Consider the following 22,126-nt stretch of genomic DNA (forward strand, 5'->3'; position numbering starts at 1 on the left):
TGTTTTACCTGTTCCCTCATGCCCTTGTAGTTGGCCCATTATACAGTTGTATACCTGGATGTTGATCCTCGGCAGTGTTGAATCTCAAATCACACTGAATTTAATCATGTTAAGGTTGCTGTCATTCAAGGCTGTCATGACTTCCATTCTCTTGTATGTTGTCACGGTCATTTACCATTGCCAAGTTAATCTGAAAACTGGCTCTTGTAGCTTTCCTGACACACTGGGTCATGAAGCAGTGATTCATTACATTGCATTACATTTTCTAATTCTGACCCTAAACCATTTGGGAGTTCCACATTTATATTTGGGTTGGTTGAAATCCCCCATTTATAAAACCTTCCTGTTTTCTCATTATTATCTCGTCATAGAGTAACTGCTTTCCTTATTTTGACCTGGCACTCTATAGTAAACCCCTAGCGATACTTAAGCTCTCTGTATCTATGCAAACTATTTTGTTAGAAATTTTTCCCTTTTTATTAAGTCTACTTTCTTGACTCTTTCCCCCACCCCCCAATGTGTCATGTATGTAGAGCTTGACCTCCTTGGGTGTCAGCCTTAGCTCAGTGGCAGTACTCTTGGCTCTGAGTCAGAAGGTTGTGGATTCAAGCCCTACTCCAGAGACAGGAGCACATGATTTAGGCTGACATTTCAGTGCAGAACTGAGGGAGTGCTACATTGTCAGAGGTGCCCTATTTCAGGCGAAACTGAGGCTCGTCCATCATCTTGAGGTGGGCATAACAATTCCCATGGCACTGTTCGAGAAAGAACAGGGGAGCTCTTGGTCTTGCTCAACATTTATCCCTGAACCAGTTTCATTCAAATGATTATCTGGTCACTTAGCTCATGTTTGTGGGACATTGCTGTATGCAAATTGGTTGCTGTTTCCTTATAATGCAACAGTGCCTACCAGAAAGTAATTCATTGGCTACAAAGTAATTTGGAATGTCCTGAGGTCGTGAAAGGTGCTATATAAATGCAAGTTCCTTCTTGTTTCTTTTTCTATTTCATCATTCCACAACTTACTGTAATCTTTGTTGCTTGTCTCCACCTATTCAGTAAGTTATGTTTCTATTATTATCCTATTACATCGTAGTTCTCTACTGATACAATAGTTTACAGTTCAGGTGTTTTGTTACAAATGCTTCTAGCATACACAAATATACAGCTTAATGAAGATTTACTGTTTCTGGTCTTTGGTGCCTATCGCTGAAAGCTGGATCTAGTATTTCTCTGGGTTATTAAGCTCCTGCTCATCCACACCGCCTCTTTTATCTGTCTGCTTTAGGATCTAGTTACTTCCCAGCCTTCCAAATTCCCTCCTCCAATCTAGTTAGTAGTTTTTGATGATCTGAGTTCCTTGATAGTCTTGTCGTTCTCATTCTGCTAAAGTGCAGCCTGTCTTTCCTAAACCAATCGCTTTTATCTTGGAAAAACCATCCCAGTTACTAATGAAAATGGCATCATGATGATTGTGAAACCGAGTTATCAGCCATTTTCTTAAATCATCTATTTTCCCTAATCAAGTAGTCATTATCAAACACTGGAGTTATTCCTAAGAACATTACTTTATATCACCTACCATTAAGTTTGGAGATGGCCTTGCATATGTTTTCTGAGTTCCTCGATATGCTTTTTCCCTATGGTGTTAATCCCTACTTGGATTACCACTGTTGGCTGTCTGCTTGTTCACATGAGTCATCCTTCTAACTTTTCCTTTCCTGTGCATGCTCTAGCTTCAGGTAAACAACTCATCATCCTGAGCGTTTTGTCTTTGGACATTTCCTAGCAACAAATCCATTATGTCTACCTCCCAATGTCTCGCAGCCTGTTCCTTGTCTCGCCTCTTTTTTCTGGCTCATTGCCAACCTCTTCCTTTGTATTGTCTGAAATTGCAGTCAGGGCCAGAGCATGATATCTGTTCTTTACAGTAACCTCCTGAGTAATCTTTCTGGCATTCTTTGCTTTCTTGAATCCAGTATCCCTAATCATATTCAAATTGTTGGACATCTGTAGCATCACACCTGTAAATCGTTGACTATATTTGGCTGGACTACAATGAAATAAAATGGGCACAGAAGAAATGTTCCTGTTGGTTACCGATCACATTTTTCCACTAAAATATTAAGCACATTCTGATTTTAGTTGTAATGAAGTTTATTGAAAGCTTTTTAAAAAACTATTGCAACAATTTTTGAGACAAAAAGTAAGTAGTGTTATTTGCTCATGTCCAGGGTCATTATACACGTGCACAAGCAAATAGTCCACGGCCAGTGATGAATTCCCAGACTGCGTCAGGAAAGCAGAGTCAGCAGCAGCAACGGATCATCCGGTCAAACAAAAGGAAAGAATCTGATAGCAGTATACTGGAGGAAGATAAGATAAAAGATGAGAAATGTGAGAATCCTGTAAAAGAAGGTAAAAATCACGTCATTTTATTTTGTGGTTTCTTTTCACAGTGAGTATTTGCAAAATATAGCAACTGGAAATAACATAACCCATATTTTTCATACAGAATCTTTGAAGAACAAAACAAAGCAGTCTGTTAATAAAAGGAGAAAGCCAGAAGAGGACGAAAAACAAGTGACTTTAGAAAGACTCAAAGCAGATAATAACTCCGATACTGAGAGCAGTGAGTCTGAAAATTCTATTAATAAAGCCATCTTGGATTTTTCCTCTGAGCAAAGTTCAGAAACGGAACTGAAAAACAAGATCACCTCAGATGACAGTAAAGATGAAGGAAAGCCCCAGAACAACCCAGAGACAGGGGAACAGATAGTAATTGATAACTCCTCTCCCTGTAATGAGATGCAGGAGGTTAAGAAGGACAATGAAACACAGAGGCCTGCACCAGTTGAGAAGAAAATTGACCTCCAAAAGAGAGAGTTTGGTCATCAACAGAGTATAAAATCACAGGAAGTGACTAGAGGGTGCATTGCAGAAGTAAAAACCACTAGTGAATCTGTGTCTGTGGAACCTTCTCCAGATACCATGCTAAAACCATCTGTACATAAATCTATATTTGATATCAGTAATGGGACTTTATCAGACAATCTGCTTCATAAAGCTGCCAACATCTGTTCTCACAGTCTAACATCTCAGAAACTGGAAATAAACTTTATCAACTCAATGCATTCGGTTATACACAAGCGCATTTCAGAGATTCGAAAACCAGAGGCAGATCTGCATTTGAACAACAAAATTAGCAGTAAAGTCAAATCTCAAGTTAACACATTCTTAACTGTTAATGAAACCAATAGCAGATCAGAAAAGGAAAAAACATCTGATGCTTCAGGACTACAATCCATTGCTTCTGTTCATGCTACCAACAAAATCAATAAAGCAAACATTTCACCTGATACACTGAAGCCTAAAATCTCTTATCCATGCAACCCAGCTGCATCAGTCTCCAGGCCAACTTCAAGATGTAAAAATGAATCGTCAAGATCCAGCTTCCAACCTGTGGGTACAAGGACAGTTGTTGAAACTACAAAAAGCCCTTTAATTGTTGATAAGAATGAGCGTTTTACAGTTTACAGGGATCCAGCCTTGGTTGGGCCTGACACTGGGGCTAAACCTTTGTCTCCATATCTGCACCCGCATCTTCATCCCCTTCATACCTCATCACATTCAACTTGCTTGACCACAAATAGTTCTCATCCAGCTCTAAGAGCAGCATCACATCATCTTTCTGGTTCACCACGAACTTCTGCTGCCACTAATAATGCTCATACTCTCAGCAGTGCCCCACCCCATTCTGTTCACTCATCCCACCTTCTTCCTGCAGTGTTACCGGGAGTTCCATCAGCGTCTTTGGTGTGTGGGCATTTAGATTCTGTGCATGCAAGAAATTTAAACCCCTTAACACTGGCACACCATCAGCAGCAATTTTTACAGCAACAATCGCCTCAACTTCTTGGCCAGACCCATCCATCTGCTCCTTATAACCAGCTTGGACTCTATCCTATTATCTGGCAGTATCCAAATGGCAGTCATCTGTCTTCAGGTCTGAGCATGACCTCATCTAAGTGGGTCCATCCTGAAAACCCTGTGAGTGCTGAAGCTGCTTTGAGGAGGGTATGTTCCTTTGTTATGTTTTGTACAGTTCAAATGTGAGGATTTGTGAGTAGTTAAGAATCACATTTTAACTATTATAAAACAGTCTTCATCCTTGGTGGATATAATCTATTGCACATTAAATTTTTAAGTTGCACGAATAAATGTTATTTTAAAGTTGTCTGTCACTGAGATGAATAGTACCAACTAAAAGAAGTCAATTTAAAAACACCCCACAATTTTAATGAATTCTGATTGTCAAGTCATTGCAATAGAAAGGGTGCCAAATTTTTAAAATTATTTTTGATGTTTTAGCGGTTCATATCTCATGCTTGAGTGGCTAATTTTTTGGGGTAATCAGGTCGGACTTTAGATCGAATCTGTTTCTTTCAAAAAGAATAAATGCATAACTGGGACAAATGGTTATTGTTTTGTATTTTGGGAATAAGATTTTTTAGCTTTTTTAGTTAATTTTGATATGCATTAAAAATTGAGGAGCAGTGTGCCTTTAATGGGGGCAGTTGATATTTTGCACTCCGTTTTTGTATGTTCATACTTACCATTTAACTTCAGGAAAACGATTTCTGCTTGCTATCAGTGAATTAATGTTTGATAAGAGATAATGATTTTTCTTTACTAATTACATTACTGGCTTTGGCAGAAATTAGAGCTGTCTAACAGATTCAGCAAATCATTGTACAGTTAACTTGTGAATATTTTAATGCTGAAAAGCGGCTGGGGTAAGACTTAATAACTGGGTAACTAAATGGAATTACTTTAAAGAGGATAAATATTTTACTGTACATCTCGTTATTTTTAATGTTTAATATGCTTTTAGCTGTCACTGCTGCTATAATTGTGTGAAAAGCAAATTACATTTGCACATGAGCAAATAATTGCATTCAGCAGATGTGCAGTCAACTTCAGAGAGTGTAACATTTATTGGTATACCATCTGTGTTTTTGTAACAGAATGCATCCAGTCCTTGGCTACCTCAGCACACCACTGTGACCTCAGCTGACGGTCTGGGGTTACTAAGCCACATCCCTGTACGCCCTACCAGTGCTGAACCTCCTCGACCCTTGAAATTGGCCTCACATTCTAGTCCACCTTTGTCAAAGGCAACTGCAGATCATCAGAAAGAGTAAGCATTCCTTTCTGTGACACTGTTGAAACATTTTGGGAGTGGTGTTAAGGAGGACACAATAGGGTAGAATAATGGCCTGGATTTTGTGGTCAGTGGTGAACGAACGGTCCGCCGTTCATTACACTTTTACGCTGCAACCTGTGATAATTAGGGAGCCAAAACAGCGCGGCACCCTCTACATGGGATCTGGGACCTGTGTGAACAGGGAATGCAACAGTGTCTCATCAACCAATTAGATTAAGAAATTCTCACTGAGACATGCAGAGTCTAAACCAGGAATTGTTAGAATATTTAATTCAATGCCAAATCATGTACAGAAGCGAAATAAAGAGAGACAAAGAAAGATGGGATTAAGATAGAGAGATAAAAGAGACCAAGAAAGTAAAACAGATTATTTAAATTTTTTAAAATCTTCAATAATTAAAATCTGAAAGAATGAGATGCCACACTGTTAAAAGTATATTTTAAGTGAGGTTGTTTTGCAGTAATTAAGACTTACCACGCCATTAAAAGTTTACTTACAATAGAATGGACAAGCCCTAACTTTTTCTGGTGTGTTTAGTGTGTATCTAGTGAGTAAGTAACCAGCTTGGACAGCAACTTCCTGATTTCCACGTTTAACTGCACATGTGCGGACACTGGAAGCTGCTGTCCGATTTACTTCCAAATAACGGTGAGTACTGATAACCTCACCGTTATGTCAACTGCAAAATTCGGGCCAATAGCTCTCAGGATATCAGTTTCAGTGTATTTTTAAGAATGATTGTTCCCAAATAAAACCGATTATCTGGTGATTATTACATTGTTGTTTGTGGGACTTTGCTGTGCGCAAATTGGCTGCCGCATTTCCTGTATTGCAACAGTGCCTACACTTCAAAAGTACTTAATTGGCTGTAATGCGCTTTGGAATGTCCTGAGATCATGAAACGTACTATATAAATGCAAGTTCTTTCTTTCTAATTATAAATATTATAGCAGATGCTGTGTCTGCAATGTGTACAAATATAGGTTCTGTATGCAGTGTGGTGGGGGAAAAAAAGTTGTTTTCACATGGATTCATTCACAATTGAATTTTAATATTGGTGCAATTGAAAAAAATAGTAACTGTGATGCAGAGTGAAAATATTTAAAATATTTGTGCTTTTCAATATTCTCAAACAGATGTTTGAAGGAAAATGGTCACGGCAGTTTGAATATGATATGTTGTCTCCATGATGTATGAAGATTCTTTCATGGAAATCACATCATGTATAATTTTTAAATAATCTGTTTCTTTTGTTTTTTGAATAGAGAAATTGACAAGAAAACTTTAATTGATTCGTTACGTTCTGTTACTAATGCTCAAATGAACCTTGAATTTAACCATGATAGACATTCACATGGACTGGTAAGTCAGCTGGCTCGAGGGTTTATGAGCACTGTCTTTTGTCAGAGTAAGCAGAAAAGATCACCCCAGGAACAAAGTGACAGTCACAATAAATACAAAGAAGAGAGCCGTAGGATTCTGCAGGAGAGTATTGAAGTTGCTCGTTTTGCTTCTGCAATCAAGACAAATGAAGTTGTGAAAGATTCCTATTCTAGAATACCATCTTTGCCTACTGATGGCCCAAAACCCCAGAGTATAAAACAAGATAGAGAAACTGAGCATAGTGCAATAGAACTTTATACATCAAAGAATTCAGTACCTCATTCAATGCCCCAGAGCAACTATTTTACTACTTTGTCAAACAGTGTTGTAAATGAGCCACCGAGATTATATCTGTCTAAAGACACAGTACATCCTTATGCTGAGAAAACAAATCCTTCAACACCTACTCTCCTTTCTTATAACAAGACTCTTTCCAAACCGCCTCCACTTATTAAGCACCATCCTGAGGGTGAGGGGTTAGCTGGCAAAATTACAGAACAGTTTTCCCACCAAATGACTTCTCAGGCTACAAACTCAAGTAATATTGATCACAGGAGAACCAGGGAACAATTATCAATTTCACCATCAAACCCTCTGAGAGGTATGCCATCTTTACATAGGGCTCCAATTTACCAGCCTCCATCTCATCACATTACAGAGCGAAAAGAAGGTAACTATCGCAATCTATCCCCACCGACCCTAACTCCAATACAGCCTGTGAATGCTGCTAAGCTTTCTGAACTGCAGAAACCTCCAACTTTGCTGCCAGAGCCAAGGGCTGATGTGAAAACTTACATGAACAATCCTGCAGTCGCCTCACTTGACATCTGGAAAACTGGTGCAGGAAGTCTTGGTAAGCCAGTTTGCCATTTGGAGAACAACAACAATAACAACGAAGTATTGCAAGTTGCCCCAGCATCTGTTATTGTAAGACCACCTTCCACTGCTAAGCAAGAAAATAAAGTAGAAATTCAATCCAACTCAAAGGACTCCGGAAGAGAGAGGTTATTAATGCAATCAAATCCAATAGATTACCTCAAAGAATCAAAAGTCAAAGAAGTGTGGAGAATCATTTTGCCTAACCTGAACTTGGACACTACAGGTGCAGAGCATGAAAAAAACTTTAAAGCTTTCCTTCCAGGCAACAATTCAAAATCTGTGGCAGCTACAAACTCTTTGTGCAATAGCAGGACTGACCCCATAGCTTCTGCCGTCCCAGCAACTCACATCTTAAGTGGCAATGAAACAAATATAACCTATTGTTCATCTTACACCACAGTCACTAACAGTGTAGCAGGACAAGTTATTCCTAAAACTTCAGCTCATTTCGGAACACAGATAGAGGAATGCAAGATTAATACCACATCCGTTGCAGCTTTCTCAACAGCTGCTGCCAGAACAGGAAGCACTGCACAGAATAACACAGGAGTCTCAAACACAACTGATTACTACCAGCTGAAGAAGCACAAGGCAGCACTGGCTATGGCTCATTCTGGAAGCACTACTGCTAATAACAATGAGTCTGCAAGCATTAAAAGTGAAAAAAGTTCAGCATCTCTCTCTCTCAATAATACTGGAACAATAGATATACCCTATAAAGCAAATTCTGTCATCAATAGCCAAATTACTCAATCCAACCAACCAAGTTATCACACAAAACTTAAAAAAGCCTGGCTAACTAGACACTCTGAAGAAGACAAAAACACAAGTAAAATGGAAAATACAGAAACGACAGGGAAAGATGCGAAGAAGCTAATTACAGTTAGTCCATTAGCTTCCACATCAAATGATGCAGACAAAGCAGGTCAATCTGAGGAAGAGAAAATTGAGCAGGAGGGAAGAAAAACGAGAAGAGGAACAAAAAGAATTTATGAATCCGGATCTGAAAGTGATGTTTCAGATGAAAGTGAAAATAAATCTGAGCACAGGGTCAAACGTCAACCTAAGCCAACCTACAAAAAGAGGCAAAATGACTTGCAAAAGCGAAAGGCTGATGCTGAGAGGGAGGAGGAGGAAGTAAAACCGAATGGTACTTTATACAGGAATACCAAGGAAAAGGAGAAGAATAACAGTAAACTTCAGAGCGGTAAGTACAGTCGATTTCAATTAATGTGTTATTTATTCTTTGATTTATATTTAGAAGTTCAAAATATTAATGTGTAGGTGAAATATATGGGAACATACAACTTTGGTCATTTTCCCTTAAAGTAATGTTTAAACCTATAACATTATGTGGAACTTTTAAAAGTCTATATCGGTACAACGGCAGGTGATCATAAAAATGGACTGTTGTGTATGCTCACATTTGATTGTTCCAGTGCGATGTTGACATAGTGTTGTAGTGTATTGATACAACTAGGCATGTTAATCTTTTAGTTTTTTTAATTTGTTCTTGCGATGTGGGCGACACTGACGAGGCAGTATTTATTACCTATCCTTACTTGCCCTGAGGATGTTGGGCGTCAACCACATAGTGTGGGACCGGGGTCACTTGTCGACCAGACCAGACCAGATAGGAATGGCGGGTCCCTTGCTGAAGGACATTAGTGAACCAGTCATGCTTTTTATGACAGTCTGCAACTTTCACAGTCATTTCTCTGCTGTCAGCCCACAGATTACCAGATTTATTGAATTCAGTTTCACAACTGCATTGGGATTTGAACTCGACCTCTGGGTTGCTGGTCCAGTACTGTGACCACTAGGTTACCGTACCCTATATAGTGTGAACAAATGTTCTAAAGTACAATATGATTATGTTCAGTTTAAAAAAAAATCTAATCATTAGTTTAGAGTCAGATGAAGGGAAAATAATTAAATGAGATGGATGTGAGGTCATCTGCTTTGTATTCAATACCTTATTACTTCAGTTACAGTTTTCTCTCCTCCTAAAGATGTTGACTCCTTGCTAGGCTGCAGTGCATCTGTTAGCTTTTAGTAACTAAATGGCCATTATTTATGTCTGAGCCTTTGCAGTGAGTGCTGGTGTCCATTGGGTTGCATTACAGGACCTTCCAGTAGGAGTTATTAAATAGCGATTAGGAGTGGGAACCCTGGCTGACGATACTGAAGTTAATAGTAGCATCCCTGCTATAGCCTCATCTGAGATCCACTAACTCTGTGAGATCTGGGATCTGCCTATTCTGCTTGAGTCACTACTCTTATGAGTGTTAGAGAAATGAATGTTTGTTTAAAGTGAGAACTCTAACCACACGGTAATTTCCCTTAATGTCTGATGGTTGCTGTTGGTTTCGTTGTCGACAGGTCACAGTGAAAATAAATGATACCCAAATATAACGGCCCGGTTTTTCCGGTCGGAGGCTTCCTGCGTGTGGATGCCACCGATTTGGAAAAAATCTACGATCTTACCTGCTAGCTCCGTAAGTCCCGACACTTCCGCTCCTGGGCTTCTCCTGGTGCATGTGTGCAGAGGCCCAGATATCCCAGGGGCGCAGGCGGTTCGCAAGCGTCCGTGGGATCACGTGGACCATGGGGAACCAATCAAAGAAGGGAATCTCCCTTCACACTTTTGACAGGTCTCTCGGGGATCACTCAAAAAACACACTAAAACATTAAATAATTTTTTATCACATATTTAAAATTACATTAAATTAAATATTTTAAACAAAAATGTAATTTTTTGAAAAAAATAATTGATGTTTTTTACAGGGCTAAAAATGAACTTCGCAAAAAAAGTATGATTAAATTATAAATGAGTTGGGGCGGGGGGGAAACTCTTACCTGCGTTTACAAGGCGTAAGATTTTTAAAGGTTTTCAGCGGGCGGAGGTTCCGCAGAAAGCGGAACTCTCCATCCGCAGAGGCCCATGTCTTGTGTTAGGCGTGCGATCTGTCAAGAGGATTCTTGACCGATCGGATGTGCCGGTTTTCAGTGCATGCGTTTCGCTCGTACACACCCGTAGGGGTTGGAAAATACGGGCCAACTATATCAGTTTACAGGAGATTACTGGGAGCAGACACAAAACAATAGAACGATTGAAGATTGGAATTGACAGATGGATCCTGCAAAATTGCTGTTTTACAGTACTGTTATTAGATTGCATAGTTCCAGCAAGATAGATTGTGTCTACTAGTTCCTTGATGGTTTTCAGACCAAACAAACACTGCTATCTGATGCAGAATGTCTGAGGAATTCTGCTAGTCTCCGAAATTTGTTAGCTATTTAGGCCTAGAAATTGCATTCAGAGACGTACCTCCAGAGTACGCCTCCGACCCGTGAAACATTTATGAATTCACCCCTAGGCGTCCAGGCTGCGAAGAGTTGGGGTCTCGGGCCTCCAGACGTGTGAGAGCATAAAGGCCCACGGGCCCCAGGGACGCAGGCGGTTCAGAAGTGTCCCTGGGATCACGTGGGCCCAGTCCTCCAATGACAAAGGAGGATTCCATTGCAATCATTTATGAAGGGAATCCCCTAATGAATGCAATGAAATCCCCAAATAATTATACCATTTACAGAATTCTAATAATTATAAATGTACTGAATTGCAGTTTTATTCATAAGTCCTGTCATTGCACCAACCTCAAAAATTTAATTTTTTGATAAATAATTTTCGAGTCATAGTCATACAGCACAGAAAGAGGCTCTTCAGCCCATCGTGTCCGTGCCGGCCATCAAGCCCTGTCTATTCCAATCCCATTTTCCAGCACTTGGTCCGTAGCCTTGTATGCTGTGGCGTTTCAAGTGCTCATCTAAATGCTTCTTGAATATTGTGAGGGTTCCTGCCTCTACCACCCTTTCAGGCAGTGAGTTCCAGAGAGAGAGCGGCTGGGGGGGGGAAGAGAGAGAGCGGCTGGGGGGGGAAGAGAGAGAGCGGCTGGGGGGGAAGAGAGAGAGCGGCTGGGGGGGGAAGAGAGAGCAACTGGGGGGGGAAGAGAGAGCGACTGGGGAGAGAGAGCGACTGGGGGGGGGGAAGAGAGAGCAACTGGGGGGGGGAAGAGAGAGCGACTGGGGGGGGAAGAGAGGCTAATGAGGTTATTTAGTCAGTTTTTATTGAACATTTTTACACACACTCCCCCCCCCCCCACACACACACACTCCCCCCCCCGCCTCACACACACACTCCCCGCCCCCCTCCCTCACACACACACACTCCCCCCCTCCCTCACACACACAAACTGCCCCCCCCCACACACACACTTCCCCCCCCACACACACTCTCGCCCCTCCCTCACACTCCCCCCCCCTCACACTCCCCCCCCCCTCTCCCTCACACTCCCTCCCCCCTCTCCCTCACACTCCCCTCCCTCCCCCCTCTCCCTCACCCTCCCTCCCCCCCTCTCCCTCACACTTCCCCCCCACACTCCCTCCCCCCTCTCCCTCACACTCCCCTCCCCTCTCCCTCCCTCCCCCTCTCCCTCACCCTCCCTCCCCCCCTCTCCCTCACACTCCCTCCCTCACATTCCCCCCCTCCCTCACACTCCCCCCCCCCCCCCCTCACACTCCCCCCCCCCCCCTCACACTCTTCCCCCCCCTCCTCTCCCTTACACTCCCCCCCCCCCCCCCCTCACACTCCCTCCCCCCCCCTCCGAGGGAGAGAGAGAGGGAAGAGAGAGAGAAATTTTTTGAGCTTCAGGCCTGCATGCAGCGGGCCTGGAGAGCAGCCCCGAGTCCCCCCTGCGCGAGGGTGAGGAGGAGGGGGGGGACGGCGGCGGTTAGGGGATCACTTAATTTCCTACTGTTGCTAAACACAATTTAAAACTCAAATAAATTGTTATTTAATTCCCTAACACATAATTCAAATATTTACCTTAGTTCCCTAACACACAAAGTGTGGGGAAAAAATCGTGAAAAATCAAGATGGCGGCCACTCACCTCAGTTCAGAACGATAAGGCCCGCCCACACACGCACCGATTGGTCGACCGTCAGGTCACCGAAGCGTACGATTGGTCAATCGTCAAGTCACTCAACTGTAGGATGGCACGCGCCAGGAACCCGCCGTACGATTGGTCGACCTCGATGTCACACGGTCGCTAAGCGATGCTAATGAGCGGAATGTTGAACGTTTTTTGGATACCGCGAGCGTGATTTTTGTCCGACAGAAACGTAAATACGCCTATGACCGGTCCGTAATCGTAAGCTTTCTTTTGACGTGACGCGCGCGTCGGTACGCTCTATAACTTTCAAACGTATAGAGAACAGACAGACAGACAGAAGTCGTCTTTTATATATATAGACTAGCTGGGGAGCCCCGCGTTGCGAGGGCAATTTTGGGGCGCTTGGTCTCCCCGCCCCTGTGTGTCCCCCCTCTCCCTGTCATGTCCTCTCCCTGTCCTATCCCTCCCTCCCCTCCCCTCTCTCCCTCCCCTCCTCTCCCTCCCCTCCTCTCCCTCCCCTCCCCTGTCTCCCTCCCCTCCGCTCCCCCACTCCCCTCTGTCCGGCCCCTCCCCCTGCCTAGCGCCTGAGGTCCGGTGCCGTTGCGATAGCGGCCGTGCGGGGCCTAGCGCTTAAGGCGCGGTCGGGCTCTGAGGCCGGGACGGACCGGAGCTGAGGTCCCCCGCGTATCGCGCGGCTGATGGACGGCCGCTGCAGGCGGGCGGCGCATGCGCGGTCAGTGCGGGCGGCGCGAGGCGGCCCGCGGGGAGCAGGCAAGGGCGGCTTGGCGGCCGTTAGCGAGCGGGAAACTTCGGGCGCTCCGTCCGCGACACCGTGAAACCTGAGAGGGGGAAGTAGAGCGAGACAGAGACGGAAGAGGAGAAGGAGAGAGAGGGAAGAGGAGAAGGAGAGAGAGGGAAGAGGAGAAGGAGAGAGAGAGTGGGAAATTTTTTAGCTTCAGGCCCCGAGTCCCCCCTGCGCGAGGGTGAGGAGGAGGCGGGGGGATTGCTAAACACAATATAAAACTCAAATAAATTGTTAATTAATTCCCTAACACATAATTCAAATGTTTACCTTACTTCCCTAACACACTGAAAGTGTGGGGAAAAAATCGTGAAAAATCAAGATGGCGGCCACTCACCTCGGTTCAGAAGGATAAGGCCCGCCCACACACGCACCGATTGGTCGACCGGTCAGGTCACCGAAGCGTAGGATTGGTCAATCGTCTAGTCACTCGACACTCAACTGTAGGAAGGAACCCGCCGTCCGATTGGTCGACCTCGACGTCACACGGTCGCTAATGAGATGCTAATGAGCGGAAGGCTGAAAGTTTTTCGGATACCGCGGGCGGGATTTTTGTGCGGCCGAAACGTAAATACAAGCTTTCTTTTGAGGCGACGCGCGCGTCGGTACGCTCTGTAACTTTCAAACGTATAGAGAACAGACAGACAGACAGACATCGGGACAGACAGAAGAGCTCTTTTATATATATAGATAGAAGATATGCCTTTTTAACCACCTTATCTACCTGTCCTGCTGCCTTCAGGGATCTATGTACATGCACACCAAGGTCCCTCTGATCCTTTGACCTTCCTAGGGTCTTACCATTCATTGTGTATTCCCTTGCCTTGTTAGTTCTCCAAAAATACATCACCTCACACTTTTCACGGTTAAATTCCATTTGCCACTGTTCTGCCCATCTGACCAACCTGTCTTTATCGTCCTGTAGCCTGAGCTTCCCTCCTCGCTAATTACCACTCCACCAATTTTCGTGTCATCTGCGAACTTACTGATCATACCTCCTACATTCATATCTAAATCATTAATGTACACTACAAACAGCAAAGGACCCAGCACCGATCCCTGCGGTACACCACTGGACACAGGCTTCCGGTCACAAAAACAACCTTCGACCATCACCCTCTGCCTCCTGCCACTAAGCCAATTTTGGATCCAATGTGCCAAATTGCCCTGGATCCCATGGGCTCTTACCTTCTTGATCAGTCTCCCATGCGGGACTTTGTCAAAAGCCTTGCTGAAGTCCATGTAGACTACATCGACTACATCAACTGCACTACCTTCATCCACACACCTGGTCACCCCCTCGCAAAATTCAATCAAATTGGTTAGACATGATCTCCCCCTGACAAAGCCATGCTGACTATCCTTGATTAATCCTTGCCTCTCCAAGTGGAGACTAATTATGTCCCTCAGAATTTTTTCCAATAATTTCCCTACCACTGATGTTAGGCTCACTGGCCTGAAATTCCCTGGTTTATCCCTACTACCCTTCTTGAATAATGGCTGTTAGCTGTTCTCCAGTCCTCTGCCACCTCCCCTGGCCAGGGAGGTTCTGAAAATTTGTGTCGGAGCCCCTGCAATCTCCTCCCTTGCCTCACACAGCAGCCTGGGATACATCTCGTCTGGGCCTGGGGATTTATCCAATTTTAAGCCCGCTAAAACCATTAGTACCTCCTCCCTCTCAATACTAATTTGTTCAAGTATATTACAATCCCCCTGCCTGATTTCTATGTCTACATTGTCCTTCTCCATAGTGAACACAGATGCAAAATATTCATTTAAAACCTCTCCTACATCTTCCGGCTCAACACACAGATTGCCACTTTGGTCCCTAATGGGCCCTACTCTTTCCCTGGTTATCCTCTTGCCCTTAATATACTTATATAAAACACCATGGGATTTTCCTTTATTTTGCCCACCAGTGCTTTTTCATGCTCCCTCTTCGCTCTCCTAATTTCTGCACTTTCTATACTCCTCTAGGGCTTCCACTGTTTTTAGTCCTTTGTATCTGCTAAAAGCCTCCCTTTTTTTCCTAATCCATTCTTGTATATCCCTTGACATCCAGGGTTCCCTGGGCTTGTTGGTCCCACCCTTGACCTTTACGGGAACATGTTGGCGTTGTACTCTCTCTGTTTCATTTCTGAAAGACTCCCACTGCTCTGATTTGGATTTTCCTAAAAGTAGCTGAGCCCAGTCCACTTTGGCCAGATCCTGCCTTATCATATTAAAATTGGCCTTCCCCCAATTTAGAACCTTTATTTTCAGTCCATCTTTGTCCTTTTCCATGACTATCTTAAATCTCACCGAATTATGGTCACTGTCACCAAAATGTTCTCCTACTGACACTTTTACCACTTGCCCGGCTACATTCCCTAGAATTAGGTCCAGTACCGCCCCCTCTCTTGTAGGACTTTCTACATGCTGGCTCAAAAAGCTCTGCTGGATGCACTAAGAATTCCGCACCCTCTAAGCCTTTCACACTCTGACTATCCCAGTTAATATTGGGGAAATTGAAATCTCCTATTATTACCCTATTATTTCTACACTCCTCTGAGATTTGCCTACATATCTGTTCCTCCATCTTCCCCTGACTGTTTGGGGGCCTGCAGTACACTCCCAGCAAAGTGCTTGCCCCCTTTTTGTTTTTAAGTTCTATCGATATGGCCTCATTAGAGGAACCAGGGTACTGAATTTGGATGATCAGCCATGATCGTGTTGAATGGCGGAACAAGCTCAAGGGGCCGAATGGCCTACTCCTATCTTCTATGTTTCTATATCATCCCTCCTTACAGCAGTAATTGACTCCTTGATTAATATTGCGACACCCCCTCCTCTTTTACTCCCCATCTGTCTCGCCTGAAGATTCTATACCCCGGAATATTGAGCTGCCAGTCCTGCCCCTCCCTCAACCATGTCTATGTGATAGCAACAATATCATACTCCCATGTGTTCATCAACACCTTCAATTCATCTGTCTTACTCACAAGAATCCTTGCATTAAAATAAATGCCATCCAGCCTTGCCATACTCCCTTGTGCCGTTACATATTTGCTCTGCCTTCCAGGCTGACTTGTTTTTTTCCTCTATATTTGGCTGTGCATCACCCTCTACTGTAGCTCCACTCTGTATCCCATCCTCCTGCCAAGTTAGTTTAAACCCCCCACAACAGTACTAGCAAACCTCCCCGCAAGGATGTTGGTCCCGTTCCGGTTCAGGTGCAACCCATCCGACTTGTACAGGTCCCACCTTTCCCAGAAGCAGACCCAGCGATCCAGGAAACTAAAGCCCTCTCTCCTGCACCAACTCTTTAGCCACGCATTCATCTGCTCTATTCTCCTATTCCTATATTCACTAGCACGTGGCACCGGGAGTAATCCAGAGATTATAACTTTTGACATCCTGCTTTTTAATCTGCTACCTAGCTCCCTAAATTCTTGTTGCAGGACCTCATCCCTCTTTCTACCTATGTCGTTGGTACCAATGTGAACCACGACCTCTGACTGTTCGCTCTTCCCCTTCAGAATGCCCTGCAGCCGTTCAGTGATATCCTTGACCCTGGCACCAGGGAGGCAACATACCATCCTGGAGTCATGTCTGTGGCCACAGAAATGTCTATCTGTTCCCCTTACGAAAGAATCCCCCATCACTATTGCTCTCCCACTCTATTTCTTCCTCTCCTGTGCAGCTGAGCCACTCGTAGTGCCACGGACTTGGCTCTTGCTGCATTCCCCTGAGAAACCATCTCCCCCAGCAGTATCCAAAACAGAAAATCTGCTGGAGAGGGAGATGGATCCAGGGGACTCCTGCACTATCTTCCTAGTTCTTTTACTCTGGCAGTCACCCATTCCCTGTCTGCCTGTGCACTCTTTACCTGCGGTGTGGCCACCTCATTAAATGTGCTATCCACGAAGATGCTCCACAGTGACTCCAGCTCCAGCTCCGAAACGCTGATTTCGAGTAGCTGCAGCTGGAGACGCTTCCTGCACATGTGTTCGCCCTGGACACCGAAAGTGTCCCTGACTTCCCACATAGCACAGGAGGAGCACTCCACGCTGCTGAGCTGCCCTGCCATGTCCTACCCTTAATTTACTCCCTTTACTTCCTTTAAATTAAAGAATATTAAATACACTAGGGACCTTCCCTTTAAACGCTACTTACTCTAAACTAGAGACTTTGCTTTTACTTTAATGACTGGACTGTAGAAATACTCACCAGGTCCTACTTACCAATTTTAAACATCTTAATCCAGACCAATATTTGCATAAACTTATTTAAAGTCTGTGCATAATTTTGAATTTTTAAATGTTTTATTTATGCCTTATATATATACCCTTGCGCTGACGAAAGCAGGCCCTATGCCTGCTTTTACCAGCCGTAAAAGTTGCGTGGGCAACTGCTGGACAGTTGTTAGTCAAATAGCCCAACTCTGCGCCAGCAATACTGAGTTTCCACGCAGTTCGGATAATCTGTCACGGTGTACCTTGACAGATCGCAAGTTCTGGATTTTGTGCATGCTGATAGCCAGATGTTGCGTGGCTTTTGAAATGGATTACAGTGGCGTACTCTCAGATGGGCACAGAATAAAGTCTGACACGTGCTTTTTGGCTACAAAATCATTAAGAAAGCCCCTAACTTAGGAAGCTAAGCAAAAGCGTAGAAACCTAATCTCTGACTGTCGCCATCCCCTTTATCAGTTTCTAGTGACTATCTAGTAAATTAGTGTATTTAGATTTGGGATTGGTTTACTGTAATTATATAAGTATTGAACTATGATTTGTATTTGCAGTCTTCAGATTTTTTTGTGCGGGTAAGTATTTATAAAGGTTATAGTGATCCAGTAGTTTATATGAAGAGATTTTCTGCGTAGAACTGATGTGAATTATTCTTCCTGTGCTTTACATTTAATGTGCTCAGTTTTTTCCCCTCTTCAGGAATATTGGATTTGTGCACTCCCTTGCTAGTTGGAGGGAAAAGTTTGTTTGTTTAGTTTTACCTCGATACACTGGTGTGTAATTCTTTCTCGCTGAGAGAACCTTTTGAAAAATCACCACCCAGGGCTGTACCAGTACTGCTCTACAGCTGACTGCTAAGAAAACCAAGAGAGCAAGCTTGAGTGATGGGCCCTTGTGATTTCCCCCCCCCTTTCCAAATGGTTTAGTATCCGCCTATGCTCAGTGCTTTGCCAAAGTTATATTGTGGATTTGGGGCACAAAACTGTGTTCTCCTGCTACAATGCACTGCTGCCCAATGTGTTCCTTAGAGAAAACTAGCATTTGTTTTTAGCTTGTGGGTTGGAGATCCCTTTTTGTATCTCTACCTTGTTTCTAGTTTTCCCATCCTTTTGATTAATAACTTGGTGTGAAAATATGCTTCAGTCCCCAAAATAATTGCACTTGTAAATTCTGTCAAGATTCTCAGTGAAGTTCAAGCATTTGCTTCAAGCCACCAGATTCTGGATAGTTGATGCTAATGTTTTTGAACAATAAACACATACACTGGATCATAACTCTTCCTCTTTTCATTTGCACTTGTATTCATGTTGGCCAAGAATCAATCAGAGGATGTGACCTTGGTTTTCGCAAATGAGATGAAGCTTTCCTCATGTGACTGTAGGTCTTTTTTTCATCATTACCATCTGGTGTAGCAGCCCACAGTTGTTCTGATGCTTTAGTAGTTGTACTGAGCTATACAGAACAGGAAGATCCCAGATTCAACCCCTGGCCTGTGCTGAGTTTGCTGATTTCAGCAGGGTGCTACAGTTGATTGTATCACATCTTAAGCAGAGAGGGGAAACAAAATCAGCCATGGTTCCCACTCCTGGCTACTATCAAAGCACTCCTATTGAAAGTGTGCTTGTTTGTGTTGGGCTTTGGACAATGACCTGACCAGACTCTGCTGTGGTATCCCACCCCTCAGCCAAATGCCCTGACAGCACTTCATGTCTAGGCTGACAGATGAACCATAGCTACTTGGGCAAGGTGCTGGAGAGTACCAGTGCTTGTAGAACCACAGCATGAATCAATGCCTTCAGCCAAAGGGAGAAAAATTAGGCAAGATTTTAAAAAAAAGTAGCAGTGCATTGCAGCCTGTCCTGATTGAACCACCTCGGTGTACTCCACCTCAGCCACTAGTTGTTACCAACTCCTGGTTTTAAAATTTGTTTTGAATACCACAGAACCTTCCCACTAAATGACTTGCACAATACTTGTTTATACAGTTTTGTGTTATTGCTTTATGTTTGGAAGTGTGAAACCTGCTTGAAAGACAGCACAAGGTCTCACTGCAACTTGACCGGAAGATGATCCTGCTTTTAAGAATACTCGGACGGGGGGGGGGGCGGTGGGTAACCTGGAAATCCCAGGAAGGCAGAAGTCCTGCCGAGTTAAACGGCAGGACCTCATTATCTTTTTTTTTGTTCCATTTCCCAGATTGACTGGCTGGCTGCCAGGTAGGAAATCCTGCATAGATGGCCGCCGCCGGGGACCGGTGTGGAGGGTCCCCAGCAATCCAGAAAGATCGCTGGTTGAAAGGGGAGCGCGGCAAAGATCGCTGGGCATAAGGGGAGGTTTGGCAAGGATCACTGGGCATAAGGGGAAATTTGGCAAAGATCGTCGGGCATAAGAGGGGTCGGCAAATATTGCAAGGCATAAGGCGAGGTTTGGCAAAGATTGCTGGACATAAGGGGGGCCGAACCGACAATCGGGAGGGAGGGAAAGATTGTGGGACATAAGGCTTGGGATTGTGAGTTTGCTGGAGATGGGGCGTTGGCTGATTGCATCAGAAGGTTTGCTTGAGGGGTGGGGCGGGAGCATTGCTGCTCCTTCTGGCTCACAAGCAGTGCTATAAAAAAAACAGTTAACTCCTTGATCCGGCTGTTCCGGTCTCCATTTAACTTTCGGGTTTCTCGAGCCCTGGGAAACCCGACTGGCCTCAACTTGTATGTCAGCAACAATGTGTTGTGGTCCTCCACAATCTCCTCCAACATCAGTCACAAACAGAGACAAGCTTTGGGTTCAACAGCAGTCCAGCACTTTAGGACATTGAACAACCACAGTGTGCAGGTTGCTGACATGCAATTTGTTTGTGTCCCACCAGTGCCTACTTAAGCCCCCCTAAAGCAGTTGTTTGCATCGAGTATTGATCCAGATTGACTAACACACAGCCTCAAAAGGAAGTAGATCAGAGTTCTGAGTGAATCCACTGATGCTAATTTTTTTGCAGGACAAAACAGAAACATGTTAGTCAGTAAGCCTCCAATTAGGTACCTTCTTTAGCACTACGTCCCCAGCCCTGGAAAGCTTAGCCCAGTGTTTAGTAAATTTTTTAAGACAACCCTCATGTCTCCATACTCTACTCAAGGGAGGTCTCTAGCGTTACCGAAAAAAAAACCTCTAAATCGATTTTAAAAGAGACTTGACTCAAGGGAACTCTACAAACGTGCATAGACTGTTGTCAACCACACTAGATGAAGCTATTACTCAAGTTCCTCTTCCCATCAGATCACTTTTACAAGTGTAGGAAAGGGAAATTGTATCAACGCTGGTCAAAAGAAACGGGTGCCTAATTTCTCAGTTGTCTGGTTTTTGGAAGATAAGTACGCCTAAAGTGATTATTTACCTTTCAGTAAAATATAATCTTGTGTAAACATTTTACTATGCTGTACTCTTCAATACACTTATTCTACTTTTGTAGATGGTTTACCACGATCAGTGTTGAAGGACTGGCGGAAAGTTAAGAAGCTCAAGCAGACTGGAGAACCTTTTCTGCAAGATGGCTCGTGCTCTGAGATAGCACCGAATCTTCAAAAGTGTAGGGAATGTCGTATGGTTCGTTATCGGAAGAATGAGGAGTTTAGTCAGTCAGCCGTATTCTGCAGATTCTACTATTTCCGCCGGTATGTAAACTTGAGTTCAGATCCTAGACAACAAGTTGGTAGTGTTGTTACTTTGTGCAAGCCTTTCAAGATCAAAAATAGTTTATTTCCTTCATGTTGACTTGACCCGAACCAATCAAGTTAACTTCATAATTCTGAGAGAGTGGGCCAGGTTCTGCAGAATCAGGCCAACTAATTAAGAAAATTAGTTGAAGAATTAGTACTTGTGGGTATCATAGTAATTTGGAGTACAGAAATGGTGGGATCGGGAGCCACACGAGCAGTGTGTGTAGCATGTGCGATTTGAGATATGACCTGTAGAGTATCAGGAGTACAAATACAAAAAGTGTCAGAGGGTTGTGTTGGTCGGGCAGAGTTATGCTGAGCTTGAGGTCTAGTTGGCTGCACTCAAACATATGTGAGGAGCAAAAGTTTCTGGAACGTACATTCTAGAAGGCGATCAACCCATGAAAGAAGCGAATAGTGAAAGAAAGGGAGGAAATAATTGACAGATCCACAGATGACACAAGAGGAAGCTGTGCAGGAAAACTGTGTTCTGGACATGTCCAATAGGTATAAAGTTTTTGACATCTATGTTGAGAAGGACTTAGACAGAGTAGTGGGTAAGTGAGAGCGGACCTAAGTTAGCATGGTGCAAAAGATTACTCATGGACATAAGAGATGCTAACAATGAGAAGAGGCAAGTGGTAGCAGTGGGGAATTCCATTTTTATCAGGACAGATGGACTGATTTGTACCCATAGCTGGGCAACCCCAAATGGTGTGTTTTCTTCGGTACCAGGTTAAGGAGCATAACTGATTGGGTAGAAAAACTTTTGGGAAGGGAGGAGAAGTCATGCTGATGAGACAAAGCTCTGTCAGCATTTAACAAAAAGAAAGGAGATAGTTTAGAGAGATTTGGACAAATTATGTAGATGGCTTAAATGGGGCAGGTGGATTTTAAGGTGGATCTTCTTTTCTTAGGCAGTTCCTCGGAACCAAGGATGACTTG

General features: G+C 43.8%; 1 protein-coding gene across 6 annotated transcripts in view; it reads left to right on the forward strand.

The window, feature by feature from the left end:
- The window catches only part of jmjd1cb (jumonji domain containing 1Cb), a 385,858-nt gene that overhangs the window by 287,864 nt on the left and 75,868 nt on the right, over window positions 1-22,126 (forward strand). For 5 of the 6 annotated variants that reach the window (XM_085994973.1, XM_085994976.1, XM_085994975.1 and 2 more), the window contains 5 exons: window positions 2,235-2,418; window positions 2,516-4,077; window positions 5,028-5,200; window positions 6,494-8,697; window positions 20,935-21,136. In XM_085994973.1, coding sequence (XP_085851099.1) covers window positions 2,235-2,418; window positions 2,516-4,077; window positions 5,028-5,200; window positions 6,494-8,697; window positions 20,935-21,136 — 4,325 coding nt within the window. The remainder of the gene's footprint in view (window positions 1-2,234; window positions 2,419-2,515; window positions 4,078-5,027; window positions 5,201-6,493; window positions 8,698-20,934; window positions 21,137-22,126) is intronic. The other variant, XM_085994977.1, reaches the window with a different exon arrangement.

The sequence above is a fragment of the Somniosus microcephalus genome, chromosome 8 (genome assembly GCF_052327205.1).
Source record: "Somniosus microcephalus isolate GS21.2 chromosome 8, FLI_Smic_1.0, whole genome shotgun sequence".
NCBI classification, from domain to species: Eukaryota; Metazoa; Chordata; class Chondrichthyes; order Squaliformes; family Somniosidae; genus Somniosus; species Somniosus microcephalus.